Source organism: Styela clava, chromosome 8 (genome assembly GCF_964204865.1).
Source record: "Styela clava chromosome 8, kaStyClav1.hap1.2, whole genome shotgun sequence".
Lineage (NCBI taxonomy): Eukaryota > Metazoa > Chordata > Ascidiacea > Stolidobranchia > Styelidae > Styela > Styela clava.
In genome coordinates this window covers 19887266-19904704 of record NC_135257.1, presented here as the reverse complement: position 1 = coordinate 19904704, position 17439 = coordinate 19887266, and the positions used below count along the sequence as shown (strand labels likewise).

At 37.5% G+C, this 17439-nt stretch overlaps 1 protein-coding gene across 2 annotated transcripts in view; it reads right to left on the bottom strand.

The window, feature by feature from the left end:
- Positions 1 to 7139: 7139 nt before the first annotated feature.
- Positions 7140 to 17439, bottom strand: part of LOC120345331 (uncharacterized) — a 64926-nt gene continuing 54626 nt past the window's right edge. For both annotated transcript variants that reach the window (XM_039414741.2, XM_078115147.1), the window contains exon 8: positions 7140 to 13261. In XM_039414741.2, coding sequence (XP_039270675.2) covers positions 10407 to 13261 — 2855 coding nt within the window. In that variant the 3' untranslated portion in view covers positions 7140 to 10406. The remainder of the gene's footprint in view (positions 13262 to 17439) is intronic.

The following is a 17439-nucleotide window of genomic DNA, read 5'->3' as shown; positions in this document are numbered from 1 at the left end:
GAGTATATTTCAACTCCATAATCAGCCTAACGGGCAATAAAATGATTGATAAAAAAACAAATGAAAACTGAATATGAAATCAGGAGAGTAAACAAAATCTGGGTTTCATGTAGTTTCGTACCTAACATACTTCTAGTGGGCGTAGCATAACAATTTTTTCACGTGTCAATCCTAACCCCAACCCGACCACACCATCCAAAAATTACGTCACAGTGACGTAATAAAGCCCTTCAAATTATGCGAACTGTCATCCAAGACGCACAGACGAGAACCTGAAATCGAACAGCCATTTCTCTCGTCGTAACGATTCCGATAGGAGAGAGATCGCTGACGTTAGTCAGTTCTTCATCGTCAGAGCCGATGCCATTTCGGGCGATCGTAAGAGTATTTGGCAATGTCTATGACGTGATTGTGACGTAATTTTTGGATGGCGTAGTCAGGTGAAGGTTAGGATTGACATGTTAAGAAAATTTTATGCTACACCTACTAGAAGTACGTTAAGTACGAAACTACACGAGACCCCAAAATATTAGACTGTTAGAGAGTGGAAGTGGTGACTCCTCTTCGGCCCATGGGCCGGGGCCACGGCCCATCAAGTTGTGTAAAGAAACTATTCACTTGGCTAACACAAACAGTTCCCAAACTCATAATAGAACTATAATGTAAAAAATCTGAACAAAATTTTGCCCTAACCCTAACCTGGTACACATACTACAGGAGTTTATTTTTTTGGTTCGAATATTGACAATTTTGTAAAAATTGAAAATTTTGGTAAGATAATTGAATTTTTCCTGACGGGGCCGCGGCCCATAGCTCGATGGGCCACGGCCCATGTGGCCCAATTAGATGGGCCGTGGCCCCGGCCCATGGGTCGTAGAGGAGTCACCACCCCTGTAGCTGTTAGACAAACTTTGAAACTTACATAATATAGGATAGGATTTACATATTTATCCCGGTGGCGTTATAAGATGAAAAGTTATGCCAAGAAGAAGGGCCGTAACATTTATTATATAACACACTTTAACATTATTAAAGAAGCTCATACACGCACACAAGTTGACACAAACACAGAGAATTTATTGAGTGAAAAAAACGTTAAACTGAAGATACCGGTAAGTGCGTCGTGGTGGATCATACAGACATACGATTCAGTTGCTCTATTAGCATACCGGTGCCGGTACAGACCGTACTTTACCTAAAATGAATATATAATTTTACATTCTATCTAGCATTGTATCTGTGACAATAATTGAACTAAAGTAAAAGAAATCCCCAAACGCACGACTTTCCAAAAACGTCACAAAATTCTCGAAAGTTTAGTGGTGCTGCATGGAGTCTAACATCTATGATGTTCGTTTATTGATCCGGTAAAGGATGATATATGAGTAGTCCATGAAGTCATAAAAAAAAAATTGAATTGCAAAGGAAACAAGAGAGCTATGCTCAAATATATGGACACGTAACGCCACCCAGTGTCAATATTTTTGATGACGTCATAGCAAAAAAAAAAGTAATAGCCTGCTGGAGAAAAATTTTATCTTTAACCACTGAAAATATCAAAGCAATTGGTTCAGTATTTGAAGAGAAAAGCGATTTTTTTAAAATGGAGACGGAGAGAAAATGGAGATAAATAACAACAAAATTTTGAAACGATCGTTATGGCCACTAAACGTGTCCAATTAACCGATACCTTATATTCTTTTGACCATCACAGATGTATTGAATGAATAAATATACTAATAAAAATACTCTAACAAATATTAATTGAAAACAACAACAAACCTGGTTGAGATATACCTGTATATTGACTGACTTCAAAACAAAATTAAAATTGTAAAAGGACTTCATGGAAACCCTGGTACATTGGCTCCTATTTACAGTTTTCTTGATAGTTTCTCTTTGATCTTCCAAAACTCTCCTTTCCCCCTATATCTGTATATATATTAAGCCATGCTAGGTATATGCAGGGGTTCAAATTAAATATTATATGTTCTATTTTCTATATATACTTGTCTTGTGGTATTTTTCTAATTCCCCTTACCGGGCCGTCGATATTTCAACGAAAATGTTTCTCGCTCGGCCCTCTGACTTTTTTTTTGAGAAAAGCACTAAAATAGGGCTGTCGGCGCTTGTTGTTTGATGCCATTAAGGGCGTTTCGTTTTCTTCTATACTGTTGTAATTTGTCCTTTTTTCTTCCGTTTTCATTCCTCGTTCGAGTTAACTAACCATTCGAAAACTCTGGCCTCTCGCTGCTGTCCTTGACGGGTTTTTTTCGCCTCGCCCGGCTGCCTGCTCTGGCCCAGTTGTCTGATCTTTAGCTGTCTCTTTCTTTTTTCCTCTTGGCCGACTCCACTGCCTCTTCCCGTTAGCGCCGTCCCGCTTTTCGTGCGGCTGCCTGATTTGTCCCTGTTTTCTGGCTTGGACGTTATCTTCTCCCTCGCCTTTCGCTGTTATTCTCCCGAGTCTCTTTCTGTTCTCGCCGTCTCTCTTTCCTTCCTTCTCCTGTGCCACCGCTACTGACGAGGATTCTGGAAATTAAAATTTTACTCAATCAACCGATTTATAAACGCGACGTTTGGCAACTCCTGACGAAGCTGATTATACTTGGCGCAATATAATATTTAACTGAACTACGCAGTGCGTTGCTCAACTACTCAATGTGTGCTCGCCTTAAATATCGTTGGATGCCTGTACAAATATTATAACTGTTTTAATTAACGATTAGGGCCTGGAATAGTAAATTGGTTTATAAATAATAAATGATACTTGACTATAGTCAGTTGAACTGCAAGCCCTTTCTCCTTGTTTACATACTTCTTCGGATCCGTATGTGTCGGTAACAAACAAAACAAACAAACAAAAATCATATTAAACAGGATTACTGTGACTAGTTGAAGCCGTATGTTGACTGATTTTGGTCAGATCAAAATTACGACAAAATTCTGGTTAACGTTCAACGCTTTTTAACAGTATGTACTTTGGTTAGAATCACAGCAAAATGTCATTTAACAACTGATGCCTTTAAAACAGAATTGAAGTTACCACTAAATGCTATTTATACTATTAACAACTGACACTTTTTAACAGTATTAAAGTTACGGTGAAATGCTATTAAACATTAAACGACTGATACCTTTTAACAGTTTCAAAAGTACGGCAAAATGCTACTTAAACTTACAAGGACCGATGCTTTTTTAACAGTATTGAAGTTACGGCGAAAAGATATTTAATTGAACATTCAGCAACTGACGTCATTTTACAGTATTGTAGTTACGGTAAATGCTACTTAAACTTACAACGACCGATGCTTTTTTAACAGTATTGAAGTTACGGCGAAAAGATATTTAATTGAACATTCAGCAACTGACGTCTTTTTACAGTATTGTAGTTACGGTAAATGCTACTTAAACATTTAGCGATGGACGTTTTTTAAACGTATTGGCGTAACGGCGAAGTACTATTCAATTTTAAACCTTTAACGCTGTGCTACCATTTCAGAATGATACATGTGCACACTGAGCTTTCATCAGACGATGAATCAGAATTCACTGCTACAGGAACCCGCTAGCTCCTGACAGATTGGGTAATTATTATTGCTTGTTTTCCCCTTAGTATCTTCAGAGCATAAGTTGATGTGGGAACTGGTAATAGTGGTAGACTAATGGCCCGCGGCGAACAACGACCTCTCGTCCGGTGACCAGTCCATGTCAATTATGGGATTGGTTAGTCAGTTATTTGGTTCAGATGCATGGACTTGCCGTAACCGACTAGCGATTACGTGAATCACCCACCACTCTACGGCGGAGAGGAGAGACCAGCCATCCTCTCGCACATGAATACACCCCACTTCATTCGAACCTGCGAACCGCGCAGGGTAATCAGAAAGGCTATGGCGAGCGTATTCCAATCGCCTATCGAGATATGCCACATCGCCAACCGACCAATTACACAAGCTTCAAATATGCGTGTTTACTTCAATTGAAGAAAGTATATTGAGTATAAGTACATAATCACAATCTAAATTAGCGCATGATTGCCCCAATGTATATTCATGTAGAAGATATGTAAAGCGCACCTGATGTTAGCAAAACGGTTTAACTTGACGTCGTTTTGATTTTTGTGCGAAAAACACAAGCATATATATATATAGTGGGGAAAATTAGCAAACCTCAATATTTAATCTAAAAGCAGGACAGTATAGGGCGTCCATATTATGGTCCCTTCACAATTTCGATTCTGTTATGAAGTCAGTTATCAATATATCTTAACCAGCCCTAAGTGATTCAAGAGTCTTGCTGCACACTAACACAAAGATATTTCTGTAACGTTTCGTCTGACCAAGGTCAGACTTCTTCAGACATACATAATTCTCTACTCTTGCTACAGCATCCTTGCAATATATGCATACGGATCCACCGGCACAAAAGCATAGAAGAAGGATAAGTAGTTAGTCTCGCAGAAACCAAATAATCAGCGTATCTTAACCAGGTTTGTTGTTTTTAATCGGTAATTGTTCAAGTATTTTTACTTCATTTAATACATCTGTGAGGACCAAAACAATAAATGGTATCGACTATCGATAAATTCTATTGCAATTTTGAACATTTCCAGGACCTCATTGACACCCTATAATATATATGTTGTGATAGATGTGAGCATTTGTTTTAACTTTTGTCAAATGACACCGCCATGTCATACCATCATGTTTTGTTTCGGATATCACGCATTACTAATTTCCCTCACTGCCTCATATATAAGTACGCTAGTGTCATATCATGCGCTGATGAAGTAAATTGGAAACGTCAAACATTTATAGAGATTTAAGATGATACTTGAAAACGAAAAATAAGTAACAATTCATTTTAACCTGACCAATATTGAGGTCTGAGTCGCCCTGGCAACTCGGAACTATTTCATTAAACACTGAGGTAGTATTGAAAATTCGTCTACGGCGATTTCCGCGGTGTCCTAAGCATATGCTTATTTTGCTTAATGGTCAGTCCAGCCCTGGTAGTGCCTGATTAGATGAGTGTGCTTTTTGGAGTTTACCGATTTAGCTTGGTTCAACGTGTGAATTTCGAACGGTGCTTCGCTCCTAGCAAGACTCCGTAGTAGAAGCGGTGACCGTACATTTGAACCCATACATTTGTACCCGTATATCCGCGGGTTCAATCTATATGAAGGTGCTAAAACCCATGGGTTAAGGTTAGTATGGGTTCAAATATCCGTAAAAAGAAATTTCCATGGGTGCAATAGTATGCAGGTGCAATTGTCGTGGGTTCAAATGTACGTGGGTTCAAATGTAATGGAACCGGTAGGAGCAGCCGATACGAAAGATGCCTCTAATTTCAGAAAAACTGGGAACTTTGTACTTTGGCATTACCAACCCGCGCACCAACGAAGTTGTCATATCGGTTATCCTCTGCCGTTTAATAACACACTTTTAAATATGCTGTTCACTTTAATTGAGTAAAAACATTGATTATTAATACGTGATCATAGTGTACGTGACAACGTAATCATTGTATACAAAATTTGATTCGAAGGTAGTTTAGTCGTAACAAACGAGGATGCTATTTAAATGATATTGCAGAACGATTACTTGGTATATATATAGAGTGTTCATAAAGTCTTGAGTTTTTTTTTTTTGAATCGCAAAGGAAATTTATCGATACCATTTATTAAATTGGCCCTCACAGATGTATTGAATGAAGTATAAATACTTGAACAATTACTGATTAAAAAACAACAAACCTGGGTAGGGTATATTGAGAACTGACTTCGTAACGAAATAGAAATTAAAAGGGACTTTATGGACACCCTAACAAGTGACGTTGTTTGCCTTTTACGGGTATGATAGCCAGTCCATCTGGTAACCGCAAGTTATTTGTAAAGCAGGGATGTTATAAAAATGGCAGTTACAATCACTTGCGTAAAATAAGTGTTAAGGTATATATCAGACATTCCTCCGAAATTTTGAAAGAAAAATTTTGTGATAGCAAGACTATGCATTTGGAATTCAATATATATAATTCTAAAGCGGTTCAGTCGCAACAAGCAAGGATGTTATACAAACGACAGTGTAGGATGATTACACGGTAAAATAAGCGTGCTATATTAGGTGATAAGAAACTTTTTTTGTCTTTTACGGATATGATAGCCAGTCCGTCTGGTGACTGGACGAGAGGCCATATGGTTACGCCGTGTAATCGCATTTCTCCTCGCACACACTAATAACTGAGTAGTGTTTCCAAATCCGTGTTGAACTGGTTTTTGCGTTCGACATAGTACAATGCACAAAACTGTGAAGCAGTTTAGTAACATGCGAAGATGTTATAAGAATGGCAGTGTGGGGCGAAATCTCGTCCCTCAGTTGGCAGTAACCGAAGTAAATGAGTGTTCTTTGTAGAACTTTTGCGAACCCATTTTGCGTGATTCGACTTATGAGTTTTAACTCAAGAGGTGCTTCGCTCTTAGAAACGCTCAGTAGAAGCAGCTCCTGATATCGGAAACTTTGTGCTTCGGCATTGATCATCCAGTTTATTGCTCTCGCAACTAAAAAGTTTACTCATCGGCTATCCCTGTCATGGACAAACTACGGCCCGCGGGCCAAATCCGACCCGCTATTTGATTCAATCTGGCCCGCCTTATGCTGCAATAAACTTCCGCTTCAACCAAACCTGCATGCACTACATATTTGTTGTTATTGAAACCTGTATGGTGCAATTAGCTTGTTATCTTTTGATCGTGGTCTGTGCAAGTTGTATTTGGTGGCCACAGACTTTTATGTTATGGGGACGTTAACAAAACTTTACGTTTTCTCTCTCACTCAATTCGACGGCTTGATTTTCACATCTCTTTCTTTCGCCTCGCGCGCCTGTCATGTGCAGTGACGAGCAGCTTCCTCGAGTTGTAATTTAGTGCCGACAAAGTTTAGTTAACGTCCCTATGAGTCATCACGCTCATGTAACGTTCTTTTCTGTTTATAGCTTACGCATCCTTGACATTCTGTTTATGAAATGTAACTTTTTACGTCGACTGGCCCGCCAGTCTAGGTGGGCAACATTTCTGGCCTCTGGCCCAGAAACTTTGCCCACCCCTGGGCTATCAAGTACTTTGACATAAATTTGAGCCTATATGACAATCACATGAAAGCATTTAATAACGCACAAAAGTGCGTATGCAGTTCAATTAAACAACAAAAAATATTGATCATAAGTACGTAATTATAGTGACATAGTCTGAAATCTTATGTACAAATTTGATTGTAAAGCAGTTTAGTCGTAACAAGCAAGTAGCAGTGCAGGGAAATCCATTTATAAAGTAAATGGTAAATATTAGGTAATATGAAAAAAACTCAATGTGCGTTTTTGCTCTAAAAATCAAAAGCAAGCATGGAATTCCCCTGCCTAATTCATTATATGAATTGCTACGGTGCCGAAATAAAGCGTATAAGCCACACCGCCGCGCAAGAATGTTATAATAATGGCAGTTACAATTACTTGCGTAAAATGGATGTTATATAAACGGCAGTGCAAGAAGATTACTCGGTAAAATAAGTATTATATATTAGGTAATAAGAAACGTTATTGTTATTTACGGGAATGATAGCCAGTCCATCTGGTAACTGGATAAGAGAACATATGGTTACGCTTCGTTATCGTCTTTTATCTCAAACATACATAATATTGGAGTGATAAACTAGGGAAGTGTTCTCATATTCGCGCTAAACTGATGGTTGCTTTCGACATAGTCTGAAGTTTAATGTACAAAATTGTACCGAAATAAAGCGTATAATATGAAGAAATTTTTTTTCTGTGCTGATAAAAGGGCTAACAGCGATGAAGCTTCGATATAAAACGCATGAAGTAGGTTGAAAAGAGAAATCATAATTAGCAAATTGAGATAGGATGTTCGTATGTAGACAGCTCAGACATATAACGAATAAAGTATTTTTCAAAATGAATTTGCTCAACGACTCACTCAGAAATTAAGGAGAAGGATCTCTGAGTAAAGTTACGAGTGACCGATAGAGTGTCAGAAAGTACTGAGGTTGAATATGGCAACACTCAACTAGGTATTCGTTTCAGACAGCGTTACTCAAGCTTTGTTACGCGGGAACTGCTGCTCCGCTAGCTTCTTCAGAGGGTTCCCGGAACAGGGATCGAAATCAAAACTCGGTCGAAATTTTCAAAGGAAGGAGAAGGGTTCTGTAATTTCTAATTGCCAAGTTAGAAAGTAAGAGCTATCGGATCCGGATGGAGTCTTGAGAGCTAAAATGCGTTCAAGCTGGAGACCGTGCATTTGAGCCCATACATTTGCACCCGTATATCCGCGGGTTCAATCAATATGCGGGTGTAAAATCCATTGGTTAGGGTTAGTATGGGTTCAAATATCCGAAAAAAAAATTCCCATAGGTGCAATAGTATGCAGGTGCAATTGCCGTGGGTTCAAATGTAATAGAAACGCTCAAGCGGGACATAGATCAAAGTTGCGACTAAATTGGTCGCCATAGCGATCTCGGCCGTACTTCGTCGACTCTGGGTTGTAAATTTGTCTCCCAACTCAATTTGACCCACAGACGGGCAGGCCTCGAGCCAAGTCTAGAAAGCATGGAGTTTTCGTTTACCGTCGGCCTAATTTTTTGATTGTCAAGTTTACAGCAAATTTTTTAATTTTATCATAGGTCAAACTTTTTGGAGACCACCCATCAATTTTACATTCAAATTTCTTGGTGTTCCACGAGGCGAGATAAAAAGCGTAGGTATTCCGGGGCAAAAAAGTTTGAGAAACGCTGGGGCCTGGGATAAGGTATAAAATAGGTTTCAATAATTAATAGCCAAGGCCAGTTGAAGAAATAAAAAAAAGCATTACTCCTAATGTGAACAAGCATTTTTGCCCATTTTCTAAAAATCAAACATTGAATGCACATGCGTTAATTAATATATGGATTGCTATGTTGCTGTAATAAAACTCACAATTGGGAAATAGTATACAGAAATGGGTAAAAACCAATATTTTACTATTTCAATTATTTGGGTTGTTTTGGACCATGTGTTCTCTGAATGCACCTGGCTTTTAGGCAGGTAAATTTATTCAAAAAGTTATTGTAAACAAAATTTTGAAAAAGGATTGATTGAATTTGATTGGAAAAAGCTCTAAACAACGACACAAGCTCTGACACAAATATAAAATGATTGAATAAAGTAAAATGAAGAAAAGGATGTGCGACAATAAATATAAGAAAGCTATTCAGTTTGTAATTGTAATCCTTGATCCGTAGGCTGACCCCCGGAACAGGAAGCAGGTTAGGCCATAAATTCCGGTACAAATACCACGGGAGTCACTTGGCTAGTCCCCGAACTCGTAATAGAACTAAAATAAGGTGAATTGGAATAAAATTGTGGTTTAATTTAACCTGGTACACATACTATGTTATGGTATCCGCCATCTTGGTACACATACTTCAGGAGTACCCTTGAATGTACTTATGTGTTCTCTGTTAGGCAGGTAAAGTTACTATAAACAAAATTTAAAAAGGATTGATTGAATTTGATTGAAAAAGCAGAAAATATTACACTCGACACAACACAAGCTATGACATAAAAAATAAAATGATTGAATAAAGCAAAACGAAGAAAAGGATGCGCGACAATAAAGAGTAAGAAGCTAATCAGTTTGTTATTGCATCTAAATTAGCTTTTTCCTGGCAGTGTGACGTTGAATTGAATCAAGTCTTCTGACGTCTATCAATATTCTACTTAGTGTTTCCGTGGCAGTATTGACTTGATTGAACATGGTGTACCATAAAGATTTCACATTGCTGTTTTGAGTTCTATACAGCAGTGGTTCCCAAAGTTGATTGACTGGAGGCCAAAATTAAAAGCTGAAGGATATTCAGGCCAGGATAGTAGGCCCGAAAAGTGAAGCACCCACAAGGCGTCGACATCAGTACCGAAGTGTGCACACATAGACTGCAAAAGCCTTCTTAGACTGACCATGGGACAGGAACCAGGAAACTCGAAGATTCCAGCTAATGATTCTTGAACTGGCAGGATCATTCTTAACTATTGTTGGATGAAAATGACATCACTTTATGACTATGGGTCTTAAGCGTAGCAAAGTTTTTGATAATATATAACAAGAATTATCGTGGGACTTATGGGAGCGGACACATAAACTGAAAAGACCTTCTTAGGCTGATGCCAGAAACCAGGAAACTCGAAGACTCAAACTATCAGGATCAGCTTTAACTATTGCAAGATAAAGTGACTTTACGAGTCATAAGCGCAGCGAAGTTTTTAAAAATTTATAAGATGAATTATTGTGGGAGCGGACACACAGGTTGCAAAGGCCTTTTTAAGTTGACCTTGAGAACAGGAACCAGGAAACTCGAAGACTTCAGCTAATGATTCTCAATGGAACCTAGTGTTCTTCTTTGTTTTGGAAAAGATTTTTCTTTGATGCTTCTTTCTTTCCCTAAAGACTTTAAAGATTTTCTGCTCCGTTTTTTTTTACCATCACCATGAATATGGATGATATAATTCTCGCCTCCGTCTACGACTCCTTCCATACTCTTTCCTAAAGCTTCAATGCTATGCTCCATCTCTTTGTTGCCAGATTTTTTAGCTTTATGGGTTGAATTTTCACCTCTTTGCTCATTTTTTGTGGAATTTTTATTTCTTGGTGATGTTTTATCATTTTTGTTGCAATTTTGCTTTATTACTTCATTTTCTTCGTGAAAATTAGATTCTAGGTCACTTTCGTCACACCATTTGTCATCTTTTTTAAACAAAAGTCTTTTTCTTGCAGGGGAATCTTGAACCGCTTTTTTGAGCCCGCTGCGCCCAATTTTATATAAATATTCAACCCTATCTCGACGCATTGTTCCATTACAAGCCGGTTTCAAAATGTCTGAAGTCTTTTTGATCGCTGGAGCATTACATCCAGAATTGAGCTCCACATCCGGTTTATTTTCATTCTTCATTTTTTCAGCATCAAATCCAGAGCTCGAGATGAGTTTTTCATTTTGATCAACCTGATCACAAATTGCAGGGTTCAAATTTAACTTATGTTTCTCAGAAAGGTCATTATCATCAATATCTCTATGCTTGATCATTACTTTCCCCCCTTGTATACATATAACAGGGCCAAACACATCATCACTATCAGAATTGACACAAGAATTTTGCGTTTTCGCACTTTCATCCTTCGTTTCCAAATTTGACAGTCCTTCGAAATTCGAAGCCATATCAGGCCCAACTAAGATAGAAGCTGTTAAATTATCATACACAGATTTCTCTATTGTATTGCCACCACTATTTTTTCCATCTTTACCATTTCTTTTATTATCTTGAGACCCGTTTGAAGAATCCAAATCATTAGAAGGCTTTCTCCATTTTATTTTAGTCTGTCCATCTACTTTTCGTATTTTACCATCCTCTAATGGCGGAACATGAGCATTCATCTCAGATCTTTCTTCTCCATTTTCAAGGAGGTGCAAGGAGTCTCTTGTTAATCTTGTAACTCCGACCACCTCATCTATACAAGTGGTGAAATTATTAGTCGATTCAAGATTTTTACCACCATAAGAAGGGCTACCATCATCTATATATTGATGAACATTGTGGTACACGACGCAAGGCTCGTCTCTATTATTTTGAATTTGGCGATTTGAATCTGAAACACCAAGTCCATGGTTATCATATTGGCTGTCGAAATTTGCTGAGCTCAGCGGAACTGTTATTGGAGTTCCATGTAGATTCTCCATATCAATTTTGAGCTGATCTATCGGAACTGGACATCCAATTTCAGAGTTAACCATTCCATCGTTTGCAAGTTTATTTTCGTCGAAATTTTCCATCTCAAGTTTATCTTTATTCAAAGTAGCAGTATTGGTTTTGGAATTACATTTATATGATAGTAGGTCTTCCATTGTGGGGGGCTTGTCCACTCTAGCTAATATAACATTCACTCTTTGTGGAACAAAATCAATTTTGTGAGAATTATTCACTGGTTTTAAATTTGCAGCTTGTTTTTGTTTGGTTTCTACGGTAACCGGGTCAATTTCAGTCTCTGCCCAAGTCTTCGTTTTGATTTTCCTGTTCGGTTGTTTTTTGATGATTTTTGTTTGTTTCGCAATTTCTTCGTCGCTTTCAGACACTTGATCTTGTTCCACTGCGTGAAAACCGAATGCTTCTCTAAATGTGTTTCTTAAATCAGATACAGTATAATCACTTTTTCTTCTCTTTTTAGCGCGCTTTTTAGGCGGCTGTCGGTCTTTTTTATTAAATGATTTTAATCTTAGGATGTCTCTTCTTCCGCTAGGACCTGAAGCGGGATCCCCAAAATGTGCTTCCATGAAGTCACGCTCATCTTTAGTAGCATGACGTGTTCCAAGGGTTCCAAAATCGTTATACGCACCGCCTGCCGCTTCAGAACCATCGCCATTTTTATCATCCGAACTTTTTGGGCCGTACATATCTTGAGCCTTCTTTACCCACTCTCTCACAAGAGTGGAATTTCCCTTATTTGTACCGGGAGTGTTGTTGGCCCCGGGAAGGTTTTTCAAAGCAGTAGGGGTCGTGGTCACCATATCAGTGAAAGCAACATTATCAGGTGATTTGTTTGGACAAGTCAAATATTTGCTGTTATCAAAAGACTCTGTACTACTTGATAAAGATGTGAATGATACTGGCCTGTCTTCAAAAATTACGCCTTTATTTTGGGTTAACTTGTGTAAATTTTGATATTTTTTGACAAATTTTTCTTCAATTTCGTCTCCAGGAGTAGACGTGGCTCTCGGTTTTGGCATAAGTAAAGTATTTTTGTCATTTTCATATTCCTCTGAAACTTCAAGACCTAGTCGTTGTGTTTTATGTGCCCATTTTCTTCCCTTTTCAAATTTTTTTGCTTTTTCATATTTTTTCCCTTGAAGATTTTCGCCATATTCGCTATCAGAATCCCATTCATTGCCGCCATCTAGTGTCTCTTTTTTCGCTGTTTTCCGATTTTCTGTAAATCTAGGAATTTGTTCGTGATCGCGAGTGGCACTTACAGGATCGTAATTTTCAAAGCTGGAGTCGTTCTCAGAATCTGCAAAATCTTGATGAGCGCTTTTATATGGAGTTCCGTGAAATGCAGTGGCATTGTTACATGGGCACAAACGATACACTAGATGGTAGTAGAGCATGCAACAGTGACATTTTCTCTTGCTTGAAGGATGGAAGTAGCGATAATACAACAGCATAGACAGCAAACCTGTAAAAATAAACGGTTCATTATTAAAATTTTGTTAATTTCCAAAGTGAATGCATTATTCGAGTACTTTCAAATTTTGATATATTCAACTTAATAAAATATGATTTTAGTAAGAATATTTCCATTCAAAAATTTCAAACTACAAAGCAGCAGTTTCCAACCGAGGCCTGTGACCCGCAAGGGGGCACAAAACTGATTCCACTATTTCCTTAACAAAAAACTCCCTGTTCATCACAGTTTCATTGCTTGACAAGGTTATTTCACAGGGTGTTTTTACTTTGTTGAGCATGAACTGTTTGCACCTAATTGGGATTCAGAACCTACCAATCAAATAACACTATAAATACGACTGTAATGACAAACAGGGGAGCCATGAGTGCTAAAAGCCTTCAGAAGAGGGCCACGAGCCATAAAAGGTTGGGAAACACTGCTATAGAGTTTGGTATAAGATGGCCAGACAATTTTTATCTCCAATTCTATGAACTCACAATGATTTCACTGTTGTACATTGCCCGATTTCAAACATATTCAATAGGTCCTATTCAAAATTATTAAGGTAATTAAAAATGTATTTGAATCAGGAATTATTCGATTTCGTTCATCTCCGATACCATGTAAACAGCAGGTTTTATATTTAGCCACACAGTTAAACAAGATCATATTACCAATTAAGCGTGAAATCAGCACAATGGCGAAGTCCAACGGTCCCCAAACTTTTTGTTCATACGGCTCCAAATTATATCGGAAAAAACTCATTGCGCATCTACACGAAAAAAAATTTGTCGCCTTCAAATAAAACTCAATTTTGTGATCGTTACCGTAATTTATTTCATGCTTTTTAAAGTTTGTAAACATGTAGGCACATCTTTTCAAATATTGAATTTGAAACATATATTAGTTAGGTGTGTTTAACACAATTCTGGTAACATTCTGGGCGCGCAATTTAACGACGTTCCGTTGGGATCTGCTGGACTAGTGTGACTGGGTACTTAACTATGCTATTCAAATCCCATGTCCAACACCCATGGATAAGCAATTTATGGTATGTTCTTCAAAAAATAGCAACTCCTTAAATATTACGTCTACCTAGATCAGGGTGATCCAAGGTTGTCGACACCGCGGGCCCCAAATTTATTTTTTCATTGTTCGCGGGCCACAATAGTGCCAAGAATAGATAAACAGTGCAATACAAAACAAACGCTTTTATTGTGCAAACACATAGTTATCAGACATAGCCATCCCAGGCTAATAAAATCCGCATTCAATTTTTAGTTTTTAGTTTAGATTGATTTTATTACAAAACAACACAAACTGCGATTTATTGCTTACTCTCCGAATGTCACGCGTGCCACAGATAATGAAACGGCGGGCCACGTTGGACCACCCTGATCTAGATTCTCTAGAACTTTGTTTGGAGTTAAAATGTGAAACACCATGAAGAGAAAAGAGACTTGTTAATAGTATTGAGGTTTCTCGCTGAAAAAAAAAGAAAAAATACGCTGTTGCCATAGCAAGGGCGACACCCACAATAAATTCTCAAATAACAACTCATAGTTGTCATGGACAGGGAAGTAAACATTACATAGCCAAGTGAATATACCCCCTGCCCATAAGCTCCCGTCCCTTTACACAAATTGATGTAAAATAGGCAAACAAAATTAGTTACCTCCATATTGGTACACATAGTTCTGGAGCGCCGTAAACATTACATCATCATTAAAACATTATATTTCAGCGAAGGTGAATGACTGGGAGCATTATATTCAATGTACTATGAGATAGAGGTAGATTTTCATGTTTCGGAACTAAAGTAAACATGTTACAGACTCACAAACATGAGGGCGTTGATAGTATGGAATGTGGCAACATGTTTATTTATATCTTGGGAGTTCAACTGAAGCTAGATCCAACATATGTCTCAATAAAGATTACCTACATTCGATATAGTCTATATGGCAGCCCATTAGCCCTCTAAGCAATGTTCCCTCTAATTTTTTGTAGTATGTGTGCACAGATATTTTGGTGTGTGCACACTTTTTTGGAAATGACTAATATTTGTGCAAAAACCAATGAAAAAATTTTGGCGTTTTAACCGGGTAATGGGTGGACCAACAACAAACTTTCTCAACCTGCCAACCGAAAACATTGCTACATTAAATCGAAATACGTCTGTGCGCAGTAAATCTATGCGTGTGCGCAGCCGACTGAAAGCTGTGTGCGCGCGCACACGCGCACACTTTAGAGGGAACACTGCCTCTAAGGGTGATTTTTTTAAGTACATCACTGGCACTCTAACTTTGAAGAGGGGAACTGTTTCATTCAGGCAAAATCATTAGGTTTTATTAAAATTCTAGGAAATATTGAGGAGCTAATAAACTACGTTGGTTCTCTATGCAAGGGGTTTTCAAACTTTTGGTGTTATGGAGCCGCTGGAGAAGTAGACTATTATTTACGGTGCCCCATAATGAATTTATAAAAAATAAAAATAACATTGTTACTTCTTGATTAATGTTTTGAGTGAATTAAAATTACTTTATTTAATGACTTGGATGTATTTATCGCTGTCAAAAATTAACCAAATCATCGTTATAATAAGTTTACAAACAGCTCGCGGAGCTCCTGGGTATCTCTAACGAAGCCCTGAAACTCCATAAGAAGCACTTTGAGAACCTATGGTCTATATGGCAGCCGAATAGTCCTATACAGATAAGACCAGCTATTGGGGTGATTATCCATCCATATTAATAATCCACCATCATTATGCCGGCACATTAACTTTTTAAATTATAATTAGGACCCATATATCCATCCTTATTCAATACTGATATTTTTCTTGTGAAAATCACTGTTCCCCCCAAATACAGGACCAATTACTTTCATATTTTTAGTACTCAAAGATGGTTAGACCCGCTAGAAGGCTATTGCTTTTTTATCTTTAAAATTTTTTTTATAAAGACTTTTTTCTTCTTCAAAATTTTAAAAGTAATTTTGACAACTTTTTGATATCTATTTGATAAGTTCAAAGCTCATCAGAATAAAATCTTTCATATTCCTTGGCATTCATCAAGAAGTAACTTTTCCAACTTTTCACATGACCAAAGTCAAAAAAATGAAATATAAACTCAAATTAATTTTTTTAAAAGCATTTCTAACCCTAGTCCATAAAAGTAACGGTGATGTAAACTTGGAATAATAAAATTTTCCAAATACCCTATATAAAGCCCGTAAATATTATCGAAAAGGCGCTAATAAAAGTGGGGCCATAAGGCCATCCTTGGGTTATTCTTGCGTGTTAATGAATACTTTTTTTGCGGACCAATTATGATAATTTCAAAGTTGCAGCATTTGCAGCGAACCTCATCATAAATGTTACCAACAATCGGAAAACTATTTGGAAAACCTGCAACAACTGTGAATATAATTGAAATACACCAATAACAGTGTGACCATGTAAATATCCCTATTCCAATTTAATACTGTTAGTCTTGTCGTGAAAATCTTTTTTCTACACAAGTGTTGTAAAATTCATTTATCTTTACAAATAATGAACCAATTAATCTCAAAGTTCCTATTACCTGAAGCAACCCTTAAATGTTACCGGCAAAGGCGGCAATCATAAAACTTTTCAAAAATCCCATAACGCCCATGAATATAATTGTAAAGAAGTCAATGGGAGTGGCTTGTTTAGAGATGTCTAGAGTCTTTTCAAAGTTAGACAACTTAATTTCTACTAATATTTGCAGAAGCATTACTACCCCAAATCATAAAAGAAAATGGGACCATTTATCTTCGCAAATATTGTAATTAAATTCTAAGTTGGGGTACTTGCAGAATTGCAATAACCCTTGCCATAAATGCTACCATTTACTGGTCATCATAAAACCGCCCATAAATATAATTGAAAAAGGTGCTTCAACTTTTACAACAGGGTCACTGCCCTGGAAAACAATTTATATTGACTCTATTCTTCTAATAGGATAACTAGGTCATGCTTGCAAATGGCCTTGTTTGGAGAGAAGGTGTTGTTCTAATCACAAAAATAAATTCCTAATTATTTTTTTGGTGAGTGTCATGATCGTATAAACTGTTTTTTCATATCATCACTCAGAACAGAATCTAGACCCGAGCTGTTCAACTATTTTTACCAAGGATACAAAACTTTCAAAATTATGTGGTCC